The sequence below is a fragment of the Gekko japonicus genome, unplaced genomic scaffold (genome assembly GCF_001447785.1).
Source record: "Gekko japonicus isolate JY-2015 unplaced genomic scaffold, Gekko_japonicus_V1.1 scaffold21411, whole genome shotgun sequence".
Classification (NCBI taxonomy): Eukaryota; Metazoa; Chordata; class Lepidosauria; order Squamata; family Gekkonidae; genus Gekko; species Gekko japonicus.
Window position 1 is genome coordinate 1 of NW_015192650.1, and position 1,604 is coordinate 1,604.

At 37.3% G+C, this 1,604-nt stretch overlaps 1 protein-coding gene across 1 annotated transcript; it reads right to left on the bottom strand.

Annotated features, from left to right (window-relative positions):
- Positions 1–328: 328 nt before the first annotated feature.
- LOC107125013 (nucleolar RNA helicase 2-like) lies at positions 329–1,294 on the bottom strand (the record flags this gene model as incomplete). The annotated part of the gene is made up of 3 exons (XM_015428491.1): positions 329–488; positions 866–939; positions 1,175–1,294. Coding segments are annotated over 3 exons (354 nt in total), but the record flags the coding sequence as incomplete, so codon positions are not given.
- Between the last annotated feature and the right edge of the window lie 310 nt (positions 1,295–1,604).

A 1,604-nucleotide genomic window follows, 5' to 3' on the forward strand; every position in this document is an offset into this window, starting at 1 on the left:
ACAGTTAAATTTAAACTTTAAGGGAAAAGAGCTGTAAGTGTTTGACTCAGTTTATAAAGGGATCAACGATGAGAAGATTCGATGTATCTAAGCTAGTTGGAGGATCTCCTCTCTTGGGTTTTTAGTCAGTAGTGTGTTCTTTACTTTCTCCTTATATGTAGTTTCCCCCTCCCTTTTTCTGTTGTAGTTTTTTGTAGTGGAAAAAAATCAATAAAAAATCCCCTCCGGGGACTTTAAAAAAAACAGAAAACACAAAGCAGTCTCAATCAGAGAAACAAAGAGTTCAAACATGTACAAGTGTTTTACTACTTTACAGTGTTGTATTTACCACATCAGAATTGAGTAAGGAACGTTGTTCAATGGAGGTAGCTCCTGAAATGTGAGCCAATGCTGCTGCAAGTGCTTCCACCGCTCCTTTTTCCTCTATCAGCCTCTCGGCAGACTGTCTGAAGTAGTCAATAGCAGAAGGAGGAACAGAATCCAAAGACCTGAACAAAGTGTTAGGACTTAGTATATACCAAACAATGGCAGGACAAATTTACATTTCATAAACATATGAAATAGTCAAGTAGAAATGTTGACATGCTTATCCTAGAATATTGCCTTAAACGTTTTCCCCATAATGAAGTAGTAACTGCTAACAGCCTTCACTCAGCAAATCAGCCATGCAAGCCTATTTCATGTCTGCACTGGGTCACTGAGAAGATTAGCTAGGGGAGGAATAATGAGCACTCAGGTGACTAATTGTCAGAGGTCAGAGAATGAATGGAAGCGATTGGGAGCAATGAGCAAACATTAAAGAGAACTGGAGTTTGGGTAGGATGCCACTCTGAGGAGTCTAAACACAAACCAACAATGAATATACCTGATTGCATCTTTACTGGAGGCTTTTATTATATCCGTTGCTGTAGGAACACCTACACGTTTAAATGTAATCCCCTGAAATTAAAGTGAGAAGGCATGTTGTTTAATACATCATTTGGCCAAACTAGCTGTGTCAACATTAACTATATAGCATACTTAATTATTTTTATGTACAATTTCCACAGTACTTTTTAATGCATTAAGTGCTTATCAAGATGTATTTCATTTCAATAAAACAAACACCTAAGATGCATGCTGCAGCTTAAGTGCTCAACACGTGAATAAGTTAAAAACCGTTAAAGACAGTTACCGCTTTCTGTTCTACTTGTCTTAGTTGATGATCTTCCTTGCGCTGATAGAAACAGATACACATCCCATTTCGTCCAGCTCTACCTGTGCGCCCAGAACGATGGATATAGGAGTCTACATCCTTCACAAATGAAAATTCAAATGAGACATTTACACTGCCTTACCAAAAAGTGACAAAGATGTCAAGCCAAAAGGCTACAATTTACCATCCTGACACATAAAAGAAGATTTTTCTTGATGCCAAGAAAAATCAAGCTCATATATTTTACTGCAAGTTGTCTGCTAAAGGAATCCTGACAGTAAGAACACAATTGTGTAAATCCACCCAAGTCAGTAAATGAATAATGTATAAAATGGCATTTAATAATATCATTATTAAGGAACCACTCACAATATACTTGGAATAAAGGTTCTGACAGAAAGCCAGGATG